The sequence below is a fragment of the Haemaphysalis longicornis genome, unplaced genomic scaffold (assembly GCF_048455015.1).
Source record: "Haemaphysalis longicornis isolate Haplotype H1 unplaced genomic scaffold, Haemaphysalis longicornis Haplotype H1 scaffold_9, whole genome shotgun sequence".
Lineage (NCBI taxonomy): Eukaryota > Metazoa > Arthropoda > Arachnida > Ixodida > Ixodidae > Haemaphysalis > Haemaphysalis longicornis.
The window spans coordinates 118,537,739-118,557,032 of record NW_027526460.1 but is presented as its reverse complement, the minus strand read 5'-3'; the positions used below and the strand labels follow the sequence as shown (position 1 = coordinate 118,557,032).

General features: G+C 43.6%; 1 protein-coding gene across 4 annotated transcripts in view; it reads left to right on the top strand.

The window, feature by feature from the left end:
- The window catches only part of LOC144152484 (sodium-coupled monocarboxylate transporter 2-like), a 58,274-nt gene that overhangs the window by 37,591 nt on the left and 1,389 nt on the right, over positions 1-19,294 (top strand). For 3 of the 4 annotated variants that reach the window (XM_077683756.1, XM_077683754.1, XM_077683757.1), the window contains exons 10-14: positions 2,306-2,373; positions 2,655-2,741; positions 3,638-3,810; positions 15,263-15,366; positions 17,624-17,724. In XM_077683756.1, coding sequence (XP_077539882.1) covers positions 2,306-2,373; positions 2,655-2,741; positions 3,638-3,810; positions 15,263-15,366; positions 17,624-17,724 — 533 coding nt within the window. The remainder of the gene's footprint in view (positions 1-2,305; positions 2,374-2,654; positions 2,742-3,637; positions 3,811-15,262; positions 15,367-17,623; positions 17,725-19,294) is intronic. The other variant, XM_077683755.1, reaches the window with a different exon arrangement.

The window sequence follows — 19,294 nt, the reverse complement described above, 5'->3', positions numbered from 1 at the left end:
TGTTGTACGAAATGTCAGTTTTGTGCTGTACTTTCGGTTGAATAACGTGGAAGTCTGGACCTGTTTCTCAATGGTAACCTTAATAAAATTATAGTAGAAGGAAGCTTCACACGGAGGAGAAACAGAAAACACAGGAACAGTCACTGTAGCAGTGAGTGGCTTCCACTGGCTTGATTCTTCAAGTACTCGTACAATAGGGTGCCAGGATGGGCGAACCGGTACGTGCCTCAATGTTAAGCTCACAGAGTAGCAGGCAGCGCCCTCTTAGAATCTGTAGGTGTGGTGGTAGTCAAGATATAAAGCCGATGAGTATCCTGTTCGCACGTTTTTACAAGGAGATGCGGAAGTTTTAGAGGCTTTTGTATAAGCGGATACGTGAAAGTTCGATCAGCGCATCGTTTTTGGCGCTTTAACCAACACAAATCCACTTCCTAGAGAGGGGGGTGCTTGATGCGGATTAGCGATTGGACATTGCTGTGCGCACGTGTCGGAATGGGGCTTCCTTGGACACGGGCCCGAACTGTGATTTGTATTCTGTTGTGAAATTTCGATAAAAACAAATGTGAGGAATGTAGCGTTTTGTATTATCAATTCATACAACACGGCGGGCCATGAATCGGCGCAAACATGAGTGTGTCTGTTACTGTAAAGCTAGACCAATTATACAAATTCTAGCACTGTAAAAGCAACAGATGTAAAATAAGGCAATACGAAATTATTAAGAAACGCCAGTTCAAAGAGAAAAAAATGAAAAGCTGGATATTTCATTATTATAGCACAGAATACAATGTGGTGAAAGAATTTCAGGCGGGAGGTTATTGAAGTCAACTACAGTCCCAGCACAATATGAGTAGGTAAAGTTATCAGAGCGCGCGAAGAAAGGCGTAAACTTAGCAGAATGATAATGCCTCGTCGGACGTGATTATAGCAGAGTTAGTAAGGCCAATGTGCCGAAACCCATGCTTCCGTGTTCTTACAGGAAAATGAATTTGAGCCTTGTTTGTGTTTAGATTCCAATTTTGGGATTTTGTTTATTTTCATTAGTTCGGTACGCGAGTAATGACGGCGGAGTCGCTTGTAAATGAAGCGGACGGTTTTATAGACGATTGTTTATTTGGCTACTTAAACCTGGACATTTTCGCCTGTATGTATGTATGCCTCTCTGTGCGTTCCTGGATTGAGACTCCTGGCTGAAAGATAAATGAATTCTGAAAAGAAAAGTCATATAGATCAAGTCTCTCCAGAACACTAATGCTTATCAGCATTGCCTAACAAAAAGACAACGTTACGAGCATTTGAGGCAAAACAACCATACATAACTAGTACTATAGGAGTGTTCGTTTAGTAGAAAGTGAATGTGCTTTTGATATTTGACGTAGCAAATAGAACTATGGGTTATATTTGCACCCCAAAATACAAAAAGCGTTGGCAGGTGACCATATACATCTTTTGGTGTCCTTAAAAGAAGTTCCACTATAACGCAAAGTTCCAGTCGATGCCGCGTTGACAGGGAAACAGAGCAAAATTAAATTGACTTGCGCAATACTCCACTGTGTTTATCGTGGAAGGCGCGAGACGGCAGGGGAAGTGCGTGAGAGGCGGCCGGGCAAGACAACACGGGCATGTACGTGAGAGAGGCAGCAGGAGACTCCTATTTCGGTGACATTTGCTGCGACGTGATTATACACGCGGTCAATTTTTCTATTTTCTTTTGTGTTTTCTCATGTATGTTTTCTCGTAGCATGTATAAGCAAGTTTTAAAGATAGTAGGCGCAATTTCATGGAATGATATTCATCATCATTACCATCGACAGCCCACTATTTCCACTGCAGCACGAAGGCCTCTACCACCGACCTACAACCGCTCCGGTCCTGCGCGGTTCGAGTGCATACTGTGCCTCCAAATGTTTTTATTTCACCTCTTTATCGAGTATTGGCCTTTAACTTCTTCTAGATCTGCACATCGTTATCCACTCTGTTACCCAGGTGGAACAACGGTTGTGATATCCCCTAACTACGTGGCCACGGCCAGAGCCATTTCGTTTTCTTATGTGAACTTGGATATCCTCTAGTCTAGTGTGTTGTGTCATCCATGAAGTTCATTTATTTTCTTAAAATCGACGGACGCCTAATTTTCTTATAGTTTTTTTATTTTATTCCGTGATTGACTTTTAGATGGCATAATCGCGCTTTTAGTGTGAATTACAATGTCAGTTCCAAATGCTAACATAGTGTTGGGCTCCTCAGGCAGATCAGCCTGAAGTTATCCCGATGTGCTCTTGAAGAAACATGTTTTGTTTTCAAGCATTCTCTCTCGGTACCATCATGACTCTGTACAGCTGCGTCTGCTTCTACATGGGAACCGTGACCAGGGTAAGTAGCGCCTCAATCGTCTCTGATGGATATGAAAACACAGGCCTTGGCCTGCCTGTGAAGCATAGATGGTAGCACGTAATATTAGTGGGCCCAGAATGTCACACTAAAAACCATTGCTACATTCAAGAGTAATTGGGTTACCTTTTGGCGGTCGCCCTCAGTAGTCTGTTTAACCGGTTGTCACCTTGTTAGCAGTACACATTAAAGAGGTCTCTCATGGTGTCAAAGGTGTACATGCTTGTGCACAATGTCGACTTTTATGACCTTTTTGTTTACAGGTGGTAATAATGGTTTATTCCGCCGCGACGGGCCCCTTCGTCGGTCTGTTCATCCTGGCTGTGGCGTTTCCCTTCGTCCACTCGAAGGTACGCGATATCTCCGCAGAGAAAAAAAAAACTCGTTGAATTCATAGATTGCCCATTTCTCAAACTATTTAATAAGAAGAACGCGCTTGTTCTTCTTGACTGGGTTGACTGTAGTTCAGAGCAACAAGACGCAGAAGCTCCTCTAGAACGTTCTTCTTGCAACTTCACAGAGTAAAAACCCTCAGTCTTGCACAATTTGGATTGCTTTTAACTGCCAGATGAAGCATTACACTTTTCATAAGAGTGGAAGTAAAGTCCTAGCATGATTTCAAGGGGCCGTGGTTTGTTTAGTCGGTATAGCAGGATCATCATCCGCAACTTAAGCCTAAAACGCAACGAATACGTCCCTGAGGAATGCTTATTCGGCGGCCTCTGTACGGCCCAATTTTGGTGGCTTTATTGCTTTTACCTGGTGCAAGATTTTGGTGCTTGCAGTAATTGCATGGTCCTAAGTTGTTGGAAGATTTGTGGAACTCTGTGGATTTTAAGAGGCGAAACAAAGCGAACGCGCCTAGACGTCCTCAGGAAGGTGGTATTTCCCCTATCTTGGTAGTGTTTCTTTGTAAAATTAAAGTACAAACCATGAAATTTTTTTCTGCCGGGTGAAAGTGTTTCACGGCATAAAAACCAAATGACGCGAGTGAATACCTGGAAAAATGTCATCTGTGCCCCTGAACCCCCTAACCGAAAGTTAGCCGCTCTTGCTTTCGAGATGATCAAACATATCATTTCTGCGCAGAAATACTTCAAAATATTTCCTAAACCAATCATCTTGAAACTATTGCCTGCTTATTAACAAGAAACTTGAGTGCTTCAACAAAACAAACTGATACAGTGGTCCCTTGCGTTTGAGAAGCAAATCGTATAGTTGCCCTTTTGTGCCTTGCATTTTTCAGGGTGCTGGAATTGCAACAGTTGTCATGCTGGCAGTTCAGCTGGTGATAATGTGGCAAACAATGACGAATGGAGCCATGCCCCCCCGCATGCCAGCAACGCTGGACTATTGCCCCGAAAACAAAACGAACGTAGAGTGGACTTCAAATAATACGGTCATTTTGTCAAAAGACAGGTAAAATTGCAGGGCTTCGGGCTTTCTTAAGAGCACAAAGTTGACATTAATCACAGTCATACCATTGTATGGACGTTTCTTCACAAGAGCGATTTAAATCATTTGTACCAAGTTTGAAGTTGGTCCTGGAATATAAGAAAAGTTTATTACAAATATTTAGCACACGTTGTTCATAAAATCAGGGCGTGACTGAGACAACGACACACAAAAGAAAGTAGAAACCGGCGCTTAATCTCAATAATATAGGGGACGCCTACATAGTCAGGAAAACGCGTGAGTGACCGGGCACGCGAGCACAGTTAGGCACTAAACAATAATAGGCACGGGGACCTACCCGCGCATTGTGAACAGTGGAACAAAATGCAGACCTTTCTTCGAGCAGATTCTAATACTCGGCAGGCGTGAAAATACAGTAGCGAGAGAGACCTGGGAAGCCTTTTTTCTAATAATAAAAAGGACACCAGTGCGTCAGCAACACATCTGTGCTTCCGCATGCCACTGAGTTTGACTTGAACGTTCAATCCCCAGACTGCATGAAGACGAAAGAAAGACGACAAGACAATGCTCAACTTGCAACTAAATTTATTAGGGAGAAACGCGTTTTTACAAACACCTAATCATCTCGTCACCTTACCCTACACTCTAAACTTTTTTTCCACCCATATACTCCCGAGAGGTTCTTTTTCGCCTGTCCTCTAGTGATCCTCCTTGTAGGAGTTTTTTTACTACATGGAACAGGGTTTTGTTTACCTCCTCAAAACAGGGTGTTTTTAGGTGATAGAAAGGAGGTAGTTAGGGAGTGTTAAGAAATGTTAGGGAGAATTTAAGGAGATCAAAATGGAGTATTCTTTACTTCCTCAAGGCGTTTTTAAGTGATGTTTATGGACTTTTTAGGCGGTTGAATAGGAGCCTATTATGGCTCCCTTGGGAAGTACTTATGTTATTTTAGGGGCGTTTTGAGGAGGTTCAAGGGAAGCATTTACTTCTTTTGCATGGAGTTTTACGTTTTGTAGGCCTCGCGAGGGGAGTTTTTAGGAGGTTCAAGGGAAGCATATATTTCTTTTGAATGGAGTTTTGCAAAGTTGGGGCGGTTTTGTAGGCCTTCCGAAAGAAGTTTTTTCAAGGCCACAAGGGAGAGTTTCTAGTTCCCTGCGGGAGTACTGATTTCACACGGTTTTTCTCGGTTTCAGGTTTATTTCAAACGAACTTTCGCATACACGTTTACATGGTACATGGTGTACACAAGGAGGCTCCGAAATAAAAACTTAGGGCGACCTCCTATAAGAAAGCAAAAATGGTAAATTGCTAAAAACACGCCAGTTAGGAATGGAAGACAGCAATAGAATGCTAGTTGAACAAACCGTAGAATTAATATTACTACAAGAACTGGAAATACGCGAAAAACAAAGATAGGCGCAAACACAACCACATGGTAAGTGAAATCATTATATAATAATAGCGGATCGAGAACGCGTCAGTACTTATCAGAACTTATCAGAACGCATCAGCACTCAGTACACAAAGTGAAAAAAATGGTTGCAGTGGTTTACAACAACAAAAATTTTTCAGTTGGTGGTGAAATGAGCGATCTGTGTGCTAGTTGAACAAACTGTAGAAACAATATTACTACAAGAACTGGAAATACGCGAAAAACATATAGGCACAAACACAACGGCATGGTAAGTGACATCATTATATAATACTAGAGCATTGAGAACGCGTGAGTACTTATCAGTACGCATCAGTACTCAGTACACAAAGTGAAAAAAATGGTTGCAGTGGTTTAAAACAACAAAAAATTTTTTCAATTGGTGGTGAAATGAGCGAGAGCTGTGTAACGATTTGATATTGAAAGGTAACGAGCATTTTGTAGATGGTAAAGGCACAAGAGATAAATGATGTAGGAGACAGACAGCAATGAGATGGCTATGAATAAATGAGTAATATAAAGAACGAGAAATATGCTGCGGAAAATACCAGTGCGTTTTGATAAAGACACAAATGCGCCAAGAAAAGTGACCCAGTCTGAGGGGTTAATTGCAAGGATATAGAACAGAATGGGTGGTATCGCGACAGCTTCTTCAGAGTGAGAAGAAAAAGCCATGTAATTCGTGTTTTTCCGATAATTTTGAGTTGATTCATTTGGCACCAGTTGCCAACATTATTTAGATAATTGTTTCAAGTTATATTAGGTGGTTAATATTATTGCTTCACTAAAAGATAGCTGTATTATCAGCATACAGAAGGGCCCATCAAATATCCCCTGTTCAGTAAAAAAAAAGAAAACGTCAGAAACATAATACGAAATTCTTTAAACTACTATCCAATGATTACAGGATTGAAAACAAATAAAATATTGGTGAGGGATATTGATGCGATAAAAGTTAATTAGTTCTAAATCCTTCACACGTGGTTTGGTGCTGGCAAGGTCCAAAAAGGCATGTTCCACAAACGTTAGAGCTCTGTGTGCCTTCTTGGGATATTGAATGTTGAAAACCCAGAACGATGCAAACAGACTACACAGTCCTCCCAGTAAAGATGATGCAGTCAAGACACTCTGGCCATCGATGCGGAGGCTAATTTCCCCGTTCGCGGAATGCAGGCAGGGAGTCAAAGGAACATCTACCTGAAAAAGAAAAAAAGAAAAAAAAAATGCCCCACACGTAAAATTCAAAACAGACACTATGGTTAAATGAACTTAATAATTCGGTACAGTAATAAAATTGTTAGGCCAGGTTCCCTGCGAAGATTCAGTACTTAAATTAGGAATGCAAAGGCTTCATAAAACCAAGTGCCAGTACATTAACCATCGTGGCTTTTGCAGCAATAAAAAAGATATTACTTCCGCACAATATACTCGAGCACAACTTTAAATGACAGTGAAGTTAAAATGCAAGTCTCTCTAGGTTGATAGATTAGCTCACGGAGAACACTATTATACCCCTCTTACACCTGGCATTTTTTTTAAAATAAGGTTGAAACTAGCAAAAAGGCGTTTTCACCGGAAGGGCTTAAGCGGCCTGACGCGCACAACTTCTTTCTTGGCTGCCGCTGGATGGTGCTACTCGTCCATACTTGGGGTGGCAGTACCGCTTTCCAAGGGAGCATGCGAGCTACGCATGAGAAAATCGTTCGACGCCAAAACTTGCGGGGCCTCAAAAGGCCAATGTTTTTCTTCAGTGAAGCGTAAATACTGATCACAGGTCCAATGGAGAAACATTTTGCTTAGTGGTCTCGAACGGCAAATGACAGGGGAGTTTGGGGAAGCATGAGCGATTTGACCGGAACTGACCAAACTGCTTGGTACGTGGTAATGTTGTATTCAGTTGGTTGTATACTGCTATTAATCACCGCTGCTTCACTTGCTTCCGGTTTATCCTGATGCAAACAGCGACTGCAGTCGTGTTTGCGTCACGTTTGATGAGCAGTTGAACAGCGATTTCTCAGCACTTAAGGCATCTTGGCACTAAATCAATGCTGAAATGGCTATGCGGAGGTCCGACTTCCGTTTGAAATCAACTTGCTGGTTGTCTTCAATGACCCTTTAACAACAAGTTACCCTTATGCCTCATCACTGCAACCGATTGTTCCTCCGTGTGGTGCAAAGTGTGTTACTGTGATTATTTTCAACGTGAAACGAACCGTTTCTGTGATTTGTAGGACTGATTCTGCTATTAATTACTGCAGTGACAACAAGCTATGAAAGAAAATCCCGCCATCTCCACGAAGTGAATGATGATGAGAGGGGCGAATCTAAAATGCTTATCAGCAGACAATGTGACGCATTAAGTGCAAGCTGCTTTCATAGTGTGTGCATTGACGTTAGGATATGGCCCCCTGGCAGAATGATGAACCGTAACCGTAACCGTACCTAAAAGGACAGGCAACTCATTTTTACGGAGTATAGGATCTGTAAAAGGGTTGCGAGTTGGGCGAGTTGGTAATTATGCATTGCGAAAAATAAACTGCGCGCAAATTAACGAGGACAAGAACACATGAAGACGGCACAAGCGCACACTCGCAACTGGTTTATTATTGCACAATTCAAAGCTTTATATGCCCAAGCGCCCAATTGCCGCGCCCCCAATGCGTCACAGTTCTCGGCGCACTCAGCCGAAAATACTAAAAAACCGTAACAACAAAACCACAAAACGAACTTTGAGGCGCACGAAAGGCGAAAAATCAGCAAAGATAACCGCATCATACATGGATTAAGACCCCCCTCCCACCCCCAACACGCATTCCCAGAAGAAGCACCGAAATAGCGCTCAATGTGCGTCTAAATATGCGACTTCTCGATTAAGCAGGGCGATAGAGGGACGACTGATACGTTCGGAACCAGCTTTTCTGATGTGGCTGGCTTCTACAATTTCTCGCGTTTGCTGGTTCTTATGTCGCAAAAGGATGGCTGTGCGCTCAAACACAGGGACACAATTAGGTCTGCATGCGCGGTAATGAGAAGATAAGTGGCTCAGGTCACGTTGAAAAATAAAATAAAAAAAAAATATACGGTACTTTTAGACGTCGTACGCTCGAGTTTGTGACAACGTACCCGTGTGCGGCTCTGTCCTGAAGTTCGGAGAAATGCAGGCGGGTTGTGTTATATTTCTCGTCTTGCATTACGCTTTCTTTTATATATTAGCGCCCTCTTTCCCGATCTCTCTACCTTCCTTCCCGCTTCCGTCTGACTGCGCTGATTTTCGCCACCACGAAGTAACCGTCACGTTGCTTTGAAACGACGCCGCGCGCGACAAACGATTTTATCTCGAATGCCCTGTTACAAACCGGCCTACAAAAGAATGCGAACGCATACCCCAAAACCCACAAACAAGTAAAATAATACGAGTGTGCGCTTTTTTCTTTGCCCGTGCGTGTACGAGCTGTGAGCGGCACGGGTACCCGGGTACGTCGCTGTTAACCCTATCCAAACGTTTGACAAACGCATCGACTGATGAAAGACCACTTACCAGCGAGCTGTCCACACCTGTCGCCGTATCCAAATGCTGTTTGCGGCCGTTCCTCGTGTGACAGGGGCACATGAAAATCTTTCCACCAAATGGCACTACTAGTCCTTCACAAATACGAAAAAACGACGGCCCAAGGCGAGGCTTGAAGCTCCGGCCGCGCCGAGTCACCGGCCGCGCTGCATTGAAAGCACAGAGGTTGTTTACATCCGGGCAGCCAGTCGTGCCGCCAGGGCAAGTTGAGTCGCTGCAGTCGGGTGCGTTGGCGCGCTGGCACGAGAATTTAAATCGTCTATGTATGCGCAAGCAAGCGAAGCAGATGAACATTGCAATTGTTTGCAACGGCGAGAACTGCCTCTTCGTTAGCAGCAGAGTTTGACAACACCTATCGCCAAAATAAACAGATTGAGACAACACGGCCGCGCTCTCTGCCTGTGATCGCGCTGGTTGAAGCATCTATACGGGTATACGTACGGTATTGGTTTTGTAGCGGCGTGCAACCGTCGCGTCCTGCTCACTCGTTCTAATTAGCATTAGGCCACGGTTGAAGTGCTGGTGCACGGTGACAACAGAAGACTAACATGGCGACCGCCCGCTTGAGATGATTACCTCAGATAGGGCGTTTATTGTGGACGTGGTAGTATACAAGGAACGGAACGCCATCTCACAAATGGTGTTAAGTAGTTCTAAATCCTCCCTTTTGCTACCCGGATGGGCAAAGGTACTACCATGGAGGTTCGTCCACTTCTTTAGATCATGCCTAGGGAGTACATTTTTTGCTATAGGTACTTTTCAGGGCACATTACTTGATTAAAACTCCATTTCCGGCTAATTTGCGTTTACAGTGTATCTTCCACACGACACTACTGGGGAACGTGATCAGACTGTTCAGTCATTACAAGGCATCATCTTGCCTTACAAAGTACACTTCTTTCTCGGTGAGCGTGAAAGAGGGCATACTCACACAATCATCGACGGCACGTGTGATCTCATGTTCCTCAATAATCTCCCGAGTCCTCTGACTTCTGTGTTTGCCAATAATGCTGCTCCTACCAAACAAAGGCGTACAGCCATGGTCAGGACAGTGAGTGGCCAAATGTCCAATTGTGCAGCAACGCACATTTCTGGCGGGCTCACGCAATCGTTCGTTGAGGCAACGCCCACTCTGCTCAATATACTTCTTGCCACAAGTCAATGCAATGACATTCACCACGATCTCACTGCAGTCAACAAATTTCACCTTGTGTTAAATATCACATGCACATTTCACAGTGGTAGAATAACGTTTCTTGCAAAAAGTGGCAAGTTTCTGTGGCAATGAAAAGATAACATTGACGTCTGCGTTTTCCCCAATCTTTTTAAGAGGATGGGGAACACCGCACTTGAACAGAATGACGGCATAATTCTTTGTGCAGTTTACTTTCTGTTACCGTTAACCAAAGCCCTCCTTACATTGTTTGAGCATGGCACGCGGAACTGTTTTCAGCAGTTGTTTGGGAAGTCTGCTTGTTCAAGTTGGGTTACTTTTACTACCAGGCTGTCATCCATTATGTGTGGATACGATTTTTTGAGGCTATTTAAAAAAACATAGCTTGGCAACACCTCGCTTTACAACCTTGGAGTGCCCTGACGAGAAAGGAAGTAACGGCTTGCATGCACGACGTTCGTATTGCCAACAGCTAGGACTATCAGAGAACTGACGTTTTACGTCTAGGAAGTTTACCGAATATTTCTGCAAACGTTCATGGGTTAATCAAAGAGGACGCAAGTGTTCCGTGAAAGCACTTGGTGTGGCAGAAACCCGGGTTGATAAGGAACGGCACACTAAAAAAAAGACAAGGTAATCATCAACAAAAGCGAAAAATCCTAACAATATTTAGGCTTTGCTGTAACGGCGCGAGTATTCGGTCCAAACTCCCCAAGAATAAATCAGTGAGAACTGGGGCCACACACCACTCGTTTGCAGATAAACGCTATCATGCCAGTTCACGAAGGTCGACTTTAAATAGGGCGAAAACAGTTCAATGAACCCCTTCGAGGTAGGACCAGCAGCATTTTTAAACTTGACAACCCCATACCGGGAGATGCTTTCTTCTATACACTCTAACAATTGGTCGTGAGGTGAGATGTAATATGAGTCTTTAATGTCGACGGACAAAGCTGTGACCATCTGCTCATGGTTGTCCTTTAAGAAAGCGGCTACCTCCTCTGATTTCTTCGTCAGAAATGGGTCATTCACATCGAGTATTGCGAGCTCTCTTTAAGAAAACCTGCAACGGATGTATGCCAGGTGCCCTCCTCAGAGAGTATGACTCGGAGGGGCCTGCCAACTTTGTGAGTTTTGGGCGAAAAATACATTTGAAAACTTAAATACTTAATCTATTCTACCGCGTAAGTCAGATTATCCAGGTTGACCTCTTTGAACAGTTCTTTGGCCGCAGATCTCACTTTAGAAAGCGAAACATCGTTACGGGAAGCGAGCACGCTTTTTACGGCTTCCCTAGCTTCTAGTTCAAAAATGTCAGCCAAAAGGACCATGAAACCACCCTCTTTGTCTGCCGGTAGGAGGCATAAGTCGCTTTATTTTAGAGATCTAGCAACCCACTTTTCAGGCACACTGCTCTGTACTTGCTCATTGCGTAGCAAAACATCCACACCCGCTTTCAACATCAGCAGCTCTCCCAGCTACAGTTAGGCTAGCGGGCTTTCCAACGGCACGTGCATACCCCTGTGGGGTAACTAATGTTTGTAGTAATATAATATCTATTTGGGCGCGAATACCTGCTTTAACAACAATTTATTGGCACTTTAGCACTTTCGTGATCGCGGGAAAATGTGTTGTTTTTGGGTGCTCCAGGAAATATTTCTTTCTTGCCACACACAAGGATTTATGCTGAAGTGTAACAAACGAAATTATAGAGAAAGAATAGGGTTTTCTAACAGTAATAATTTCCAACAACAGATTTGTTACATATTGTATAAAAATTATCAAAACGGAACATACGAAATTATATAGAAAGAATAGGGTTTTCTAAAAGTAATAATTTCAAACAACAGATTTGTTACATATTGTATAAAAATGATCAAAACGGAACATACGAAATTATATAGAAAGAACAGGGTTTTCTAAAAGTAATAATTTAAAACAACAGATTTGTTACAAATTTTATAAAAAATATCAAAACGGAACAAATGAAATTATAGAGAGAGAATGGGGTTTTCTAAGAGTAATAATTTTAAACATCAGATTTATTACAAACTTTATAAAAATTATCAAAACGGAACAAACGAAATTATAGAGAAAGAATAGGGGTTTCTAACAGTAATAATTTCAAACAACAGATCTATTACAAATTTTATAAAAATCATCAAAACGGAACAAAAGTAACCAGAAGAAAAAAAAGATGAAAACATCAATGCCACTTTGCAGATGGTACACATAAAAAATCGGAAATATACAATTTTCACGCAGGGGCCCTATAATGTAGTAGATCAAAAAGTGAGCTCTTTAAGTACAAACGTTATTTACATGCATAAAATTATGTGAACACTAGTGCCTGCCGGTTGTTTCTGGGTAGTGGAAAAAATATTGTTTTCTTGCCGCAAAAAATAATGGATGCTAAACTGTAAATTATGAAATGATAGAGGAAAAATGGAGCTTTCCAACAGTAGCAATTTGAAACAAAAGATTGATTACTAATTTTATCAAAAAATATGAATATCAAAACTAACAAACAGAAAAGAAATCCTGTTAACCTCAATGCTAGTTTGAACAGGGGAGGCATAAAAACAATTTTGAATATCCACGTAGAACATGAAACGCTTATAGAATAATACTGCATATATGAGCTGTGTAAGTACAAAAGTTATTTACATACAAAAGATAGATATAAACAACGAACAGCCGCGCGCTGCTCCCTAGCGCTACGCCAAGGCCAACTCCAAGCCGTCGTTGAGGAGAAATCTCGACGCTGTGCATTCGGCACCAAATGGTCCCTCCCGATTGAAGTCGAAAACCTGCAGATGAGAGCTGAGGACTTTAGAACAGGGCCGGACCTGCTTACAACAACGCGCGCCCGCGATAGAGCGATCGGAGAAGAAAGCGAAACGCACCGTCGCACACCTGGTGATGGTCCGGGGCGAATCGACGCGCTTTCGCAGTCTGTACTAAAATCTGACTAATCGAAGTCGCCTTCCGTGTCTGTGCTGCTACCGTCATGGGCAGATTCAAGCTCAGATACATTGGAATCCGCTGAAATTCGCCGTTCGTGCGAAGCATCGGCGAGTGGCGGCGATGGCCCCGCCGGCGAAGGACATTTAAAAATCCTCCCTTCCTCCCCCCTCCCAACGGGGGAAAAGGAAACTCGAAAGCGAAACAGATAAAATATTTCCTCCTTTATCATTTGGATGGTTTTTCCGAGGGGAGCGCCAAAATTTGAATTTGTATTCATCGATAGCATACTGTAGACGGGAATTGGCGGTGAGCGCGACCACGGGCGGCGCTGCGAAGCGCGCTTCCGCGACGTCAGCTTAGGGATTCTCGCATTTGTCATCTGCTCCACTCGGGCTTGCTCTCCCTGTTGTTTCTTTGCGCTCGGTTGACGCCTGATGGTTGTTCGCAGCAGAATTTGCGTGTGCGTAACTTTTTATGATAACATTAGACTTAAAATCGCACACACTAGCTCAACAAGTGAGTTAAAGTATTGGTTTGGATACCGCTACGGAAGAAACATTTTCGGCGTCGCCCATTCCTTGCGAAGCCGGTCCTGTGTGGAGAGCGAAGAGTTGTAGCGTGTTTTGTATGCGGCAGCTTCTGTATTAAGCAGACTTTCGAACAAAGAGAACAGCCACCAGCCCGTAACCGACAACAGCGAAAATACAAGACCAAAACAAACTTCACACCTTTGGGGCTGCCGGCTCTGGCAGAAGGCATTACGAAACCCGGTAATCACACGTGAGGTAAAACGGCTTTTGCAACCTTGCCTAATGCTGGAAGGTATTGTATCACATCACTTTACGTTGTCATGCATGAAAGTATGCCGAATGCACTATGGGCTATAAAATCTCTGGGTTGAGTTCCAAATAACTGACTGTTTGTATAGGCGCGTGTTGGTTTTATAATGGGATTTTAACCAGTATGGGGGTTTATTGAGCGAAACGAGGCACGTATACGGCAAAGATGCAGTAACACTGTGTTTGTTAAGACCTGGAGGAATATTTCGCTGCATTACCCACATCCATATCTTCGCAATATTCAGATATGCGTTATAGGAAAAGTGCACTACATAGGAGGAGGAGAACAGGGACGAGGAGAAAACTTTATCTAACTCTAGATTCTAGCTGATTAGTGGGTCTGGTCCTCAGTCCAGGGCAAGAAAGTAAGAGTAACTTTCTTCAATTCATAGAACGCCATCCCGAGGAGACCGGGATTTGTTCTTTATGCCTGGAAGGGTTGGAAAACAAAATTGAGATGCTTGGAAATATTCATTGGTTTCGATTATTGTAATATATGCACGTGTACGCGTTTATCGCGTTTGCTAGCGAGTATATCAAGCCTGAACACCGTAATCATGTCATAATTGCTCGGGTTGAGAGTCAGTTTGTTATGACAACGATGGTGTATACGATAGAAATTCAGAACACAAAAGCCGCCTTCGAGTACACTGGACAACGTTGCCTGGGGCGCGATCGTGGTGGCGTAGCGCAAGCCTTCTCATTGTGTTTGCATGTGAATAAACAACGCACGGTGTGGATATGCATCTTTTTGCTCGCAGCCATAACGAAAACCAATTTGTGAAGTAGGGAATGTGTGCCATACCGCTTAAAGAAAATATCCACACCATCTTTGTGAGCCTCCCAAACATACCCAAACCTACTATTAAGAAGTTCGTGACGGTGCTTTAAAATACTCATCTGATACAAGTCAATAATCAAAGATATATAGAAGACAACCGCTTTATTTCCCGCTGTACGATGCGCGTGTAGGGGACCGCTGCTTGATACGTATAGCATTAGATTGTTGAGTCTTCATAAGAGCATCTCAAAAATAATCTAGGCAAGCTTACGCATTGAGAATACTTATCGACGAGCTCTGAGCGCTGAAACTCACAAATAAGCTACAAAGAACGAGTTACACCCGATCTTCTGATCGATACTCTGAACAAAGTGTTGTCTCTCTCTTCGTGTGCTGCAAACTTGTAGGGGATACAGCTTGAAATTATTCAGATGTATCAGAAGCTGGCAAAAATAACCGAATTACCAGAAACGCAATTTCGAATGCACTAAAGCATTAAAGGAGGCTTTTTCCAGCACAGGCACTGCTGCCCCTCACAAGCGGAGTGTAGCAGACGACAGCGGCGCGAGTCCCTAAGCCGACGTCAGATCCAGGGGGCGCCACTCAAAGATCTCATCGCCAATAGGCGCGGTGACGAAAGTGTTAAAGCATGAGTTCTTTCAAAAGTAGTGACAGTTGTATTCTTTTTTTGCAGCCTAGAAAAAGCCCCAGCTTTGTTTCGGTTATCACCGTTTTGGAGCTGCCTTTTCTCCACTGTAGGTACGGTGCTTCTTGGTGCTCTGATAAGTTTTGCAACAGGTGGGTCATGTACGTTTTCTACTGCATCTGTGTGTTTGTGGGTAGACCTACACATGCTATCTGGTAAATACCGGTTTAAAATATCCCAATAAGGTTAGCAGGAATCTGGTGGATCTTCCATTTGGTGGAAACGTGGCAGCGTACAATTCACAAAGTGTACGAGATAATCCTCGAAAAGGCTCATGTCTGGGAGTGTTCCTGTACAATTATGCCTATCAGGTTCCCAGTAGCTTGGCCGTGAATTTTGGTATGTGGGAACTGTTTCCCTTGGAATATCCTTTACCAGTTGAACGCAGTGCCGTATTACCGTCGTTGAAACAATTTTACCGCAAATACGTTAAATGAGCAAGGCTTATGCAAGGCATATGTCACATGCTTGTGAGGATTTGCATGAGTAAATCTCTTACGCAATGGATAATAGCCATAACGCGTGATTAGAAAGATACGCTGAATACGTGCAAAGTACATCTATGTTCTTTGACGGCCACTGGATCAGACACTTTATCGAGGGGCTGTGTTTCTTTTTACAAAATCGCTTACCGAGGGTCAGGTACCGGCCCACTGGATAACACCCAGATACAGTCAGAAACAAGTAAATTGTGAGCGGCGGCGGAACGGACGGATGGACGCATGGACGCGCAGGTGGAAAGAACTGACAGACGAGCAGACGAACAGACAGAAGGAGTGAATGGATAGGCGGATGGACTTATAAATAAAAAAGATCGATTAATTAACGGATGAATAGATGGACAGACGTGCGAAATAAAGGAACTGATAGATAGACAGATGGAGGAGTGCATGGAAGGAATCATGAACGTATCGATAGATTTATTGATGGATGTACTGACAGACATACGGGGAAAGGCCTGAATGAACCATGGGAGGGGATGATTCGGCATAACATGAATTGGATGAGATGTTATGAATGAACGTAAGTGACGTTTGCAGACACCACGGACATATTACGTAATGCGCTGAAAAGACAGGCATACAGATGGATAAATGTAACCATGAAGACGGTGTTGTTTTCCCAGGGGAAAATATAGGGCGCCCGATACACCGTCGCGGCTGAGGTACCTTGGCAATGTCTTACAAATGTACGGGCGTGCACACAGCTGAAACTTGCTGTGCCAGAATGGCAAACCGAGTCTGTTGGAAATAGCTCTGGTCCACAGGCTAAATACCAACCACGAGGATAGCCGCCCAAGCACCTCTTGTAGTTTCCCGCATTTGCGTAGTTTCCCGCATTTGCAAAGACGCTGCTTCATTAAAGCTTACTGAGCGTGAACATTGTCACCTAAAAGAGTCATCCTGTTGCATGGCTAGGCCAGAGAAGCTTCTGTCGGCATGCTATAGATAACTGTACCATACTTTTTTTTTAGGGGACGTCTACTATTTTCTCACTTTGTCGTAACTGCACCCGAAATGTTTATTTTAGGTTGTCTATTTGAATGGTGACATTATGCGCATTTTGAAAGATCATAACGAACTTGCTTCCTCAAGAAAAAAAATTGCAAGTACATAAACGTCGTATACTAATTTAGTACTCAAAAACATATTGCATTTAGAACTGACGGGAAGCGGTGCCTTGATTTTATCCCATATAAAAATTTTCACCTCTCTAGGGCTGAAGCGATTGCGTTTTGTGTGGGCAACATTTGCGTTTCCCTGAAATTTATGTTGCTCTTTCATAGGTAGTTACAGCTACACTTTCATGTATATAGGAAATTCCGGCCGGTGGAGGCGCTGGATAAGTGTTTTCTACAATAGTTGGCGTATACGTTTGAATAGGTGTTTTGAGTATGGCGCAAGCGTATTAAAATATAAAATCTCGCGATCCGGTGTTTCCTTACGTTGACAACACGAGCCTGTGTACCACGCTTCACTTTGCAAACTTTGAACAGTGTCGGTTACACGCTGTAAAATATTTTGAGAACCATCCAGCTCTACATCCACTTACTGTAAAAGGAGATTTTTAAAAACATTCATAAGGTAAACCGCTCAGCTTTTCCACCCGAAAATGAAACCACTCAGGTGGCCGGAGTGTGATAAAGTCCGCGCAGCTCTTAAAATACGCAGGCCCTGTAACAAATGTGTGGGAAAAAAATTCCGCAGATTTATATTTTACCCAAGGTTAATATTATATGTACTTCTTTAGTTTTTTATAGAAAAGCTTCTGAAATTTATATGTATTGTAACAGTGCATCATGAGCGTGTCAGAGTGTGATAACTATTGTTCAATGTGCTTCGACGGCAGGTGAACATCGTGAGCCCAGTGCTCTTGCCAAGCACACGAACGACTTCTTTTTTAAGCTCTGGCAGAGGATCCGAGTGGTTAAAGGTGTTACAACTGGCCAAGTAAGTTGAAATCTATAACGTGTCTCACAGGGAGTGAAGTAGCAGCAGAAAACAGTGAACGCCTCCCAGCGAGCGTCCGCCCGACACGACAAACAGGCAGGTCGTTGGCGATATAGGTCAGCTAGAAACATTGAAAAAGTATATTTTTTTTGTAAGTATAACTTCCATCGTGGTATTGCAAAATACAATATGTCGGGTCCAGTCGGCAGAAGGGTCCGCAAGGCGTACCGGAAGCTGCTGCTGCTGGAAGAACGTCGTCGTCGAAATTCGCTCTATGTGGACCGCTCTTTACGTTTTGTAGCCCAAGCAACACTACGCTACCACGGGTAGTTTTCCCGAAGTAACTAGTTTTGACCTTGAGAGCTACAGGTCCATGGAGGAAAGAAGAGTATTCTTTCCTCCATTTAGAGATCAAACCACACCCCATTCCGCAAACGCACAGCACGGAACAGCGGCCCGATAACGGCGAGAGATAGGCGAGGGGGGAATGGAGACGTGCGCGGTACGTGGCGGAGAAAGGCGGGGAGGCTGCCGCCGCATCTATAAGCGCGCCCCACGAAGGAAGGCAAGGAGGCCACGTGCGGCGCAGAGCCGTGTGCGATGGAAGAACAACATCCGGCTGCGGTATCTCGTACAGTGGCGAGGTTTAAACAATAACGTGAGGCGAAAAAGAGAAAACACGCTACTGTTGCGTACAGCTTCGGTACCTTCAAGTCGTTCGCGTTAGTGTGAGCTTCCATCTTTTTTTTGTGTATGTCCCCCGATTAAAATGATGCACCTGTATTGTAATTACTAATAGTGTAGGGGATTCTGCGTGGCATCGCGTTGTGCTACATGAGAAAAAAAGTTGTAGTCCCCAAAGTAGATCAGCAGCGCAATGTTGCATAAAGTAAACGCCAAGCTGGAGTTAACGGGTGTCTTCTTTTTGCGCTTGCTCAGTCCAAAAAAGGGAGTGTCAGCCACAGCGGCAAGGACCCACCACTGAGTCAGGGATGTAAAGGATGACCGGCGTGATCTTCTCGGTGCGCTTCTGTCACCAGGCAGTTTCCGGGACTGTAAAGCAAAGTTTGGAACACGGTCATGAGCAACAAAAAAATAGTTGGAAGGACTCCCGGTTTTTATTGCTTCTGTTCCGCCATACGCTCAGCTTGCAAGACAGACAGCGTTGAAAACCTCCAACAGGCACATGCGAACTAGTCTGGTACTTAGTATTATTACGGCGCAAGCCCTGAATTTCCAACCAAAAGCGAAAAGTGACGTTGCCAGCATCGGCGTCAACACGATACCGTAAAAGCTCGTTAACTCGGGACTCTAGGGAGTTAAAAAAAATGTACGAAATGCCCGAATGTAAAATTGTCGAATTCGCGACCGAAACAGCCCATTTAAGTATCTTTTACGCGAAACTTTACTGTGCAAAGGGGTTTGTGATGCTAATTTTCGTTTTGGTGGTTAGCTGGGCGTGAAGAACAAGTTTCCGGACGTGCAAAAATCCGTTCAGGGTAAGAGTATTGCATGGACCATTCTAGCAGAATTCATCCAGAACAGCCAGAGCATCCGCAACGTGTTTTGA